Source organism: Arachis ipaensis, chromosome B04 (assembly GCF_000816755.2).
Source record: "Arachis ipaensis cultivar K30076 chromosome B04, Araip1.1, whole genome shotgun sequence".
Lineage (NCBI taxonomy): Eukaryota > Viridiplantae > Streptophyta > Magnoliopsida > Fabales > Fabaceae > Arachis > Arachis ipaensis.
In genome coordinates this window covers 117,391,470-117,392,485 of record NC_029788.2, presented here as the reverse complement: position 1 = coordinate 117,392,485, position 1,016 = coordinate 117,391,470, and the positions used below count along the sequence as shown (strand labels likewise).

General features: G+C 26.8%; 1 protein-coding gene across 1 annotated transcript in view; it reads right to left on the bottom strand.

The window, feature by feature from the left end:
* The window catches only part of LOC107634964 ((+)-neomenthol dehydrogenase-like), an 11,336-nt gene that overhangs the window by 4,420 nt on the left and 5,900 nt on the right, over positions 1–1,016 (bottom strand). Inside the window, exon 4 of the mRNA XM_016338302.2 lies at positions 672–851. Within this exon, the coding sequence (XP_016193788.1) occupies positions 672–851 (180 nt within the window). The remainder of the gene's footprint in view (positions 1–671; positions 852–1,016) is intronic.

The window sequence follows — 1,016 nt, the reverse complement described above, 5'->3', positions numbered from 1 at the left end:
ATGTAAATTTATATATAAAAAAAAAGAAATAATATTTTATCAGAATAAGAATAGTAATATGTATGCTATATATAATGTTGTTTTAAATTAGTCAAATTTAATTCAAATGTTAACCAAAATATTACTTTTTCATGGGCCAAATCAGACTAATTTATTATGAAATAATATTCTTCTGCTTTATCGGAAAGTTCTTTTCAATTAGTATAAGGATGAGTTTCTGGTGGCCAAAAGAATGGTGGCTAAACATGGCTAAGAATTGACCATTCAATAAATAGATGACATGTGGTATGTAGCATTAGTAGATAGATTTTGTATTATAGACTAAACGTATAAAGTACACAATTTTTAATTAGAATAATAAATAATAATTAATTACATATTTTAATTTATTTAATCACAGGTTTATGTTTATCTATTAATTTTAAATTTAAGTGTTATTAAGATCTTTTTGAAAAGTAGCTATTTTTTTTTTGTTTAGCAATCATGTTTATTAGGGTCAAATCATGATTCATTCAACTCCAAACTCTGTCACATGTCAAATTCTTATTTATTTCTTGATCTTAGCCATCTTAGCCACTCAATCTTTATTGCCACTAGAGACAAACCCTTAGTATAAATCCTTAACAGCTAACAATTATAATTTATAACTCAGATAACTCAGATTGACATACCTCCAACTTCCCTAAGGAAGAGGAAACACCAACGATTCTTGGCGAGTCTGACAACTCTAGAAGGGGAATAAGTGCTTCACACATTCCTTTGACTCCATAGTAGTTTGTTCTAATGGCTGCTTCTACTAATTCATAATTTTGAGTTTCATATTTTCTCCAATCAATAGTATCATGAGTCTCCTGCAGTCAAAGACGAAACAAAGTTAAACTTTTTAATAATATAATTCTATAAATAAGGGCACGAATTTTTAAATGAGTATATATATATATAACAAAAGAAACACTCCAATATTCTTTTCTCACAATAGCGAGGATTGAATTAAATTATATACATATACATAAAAA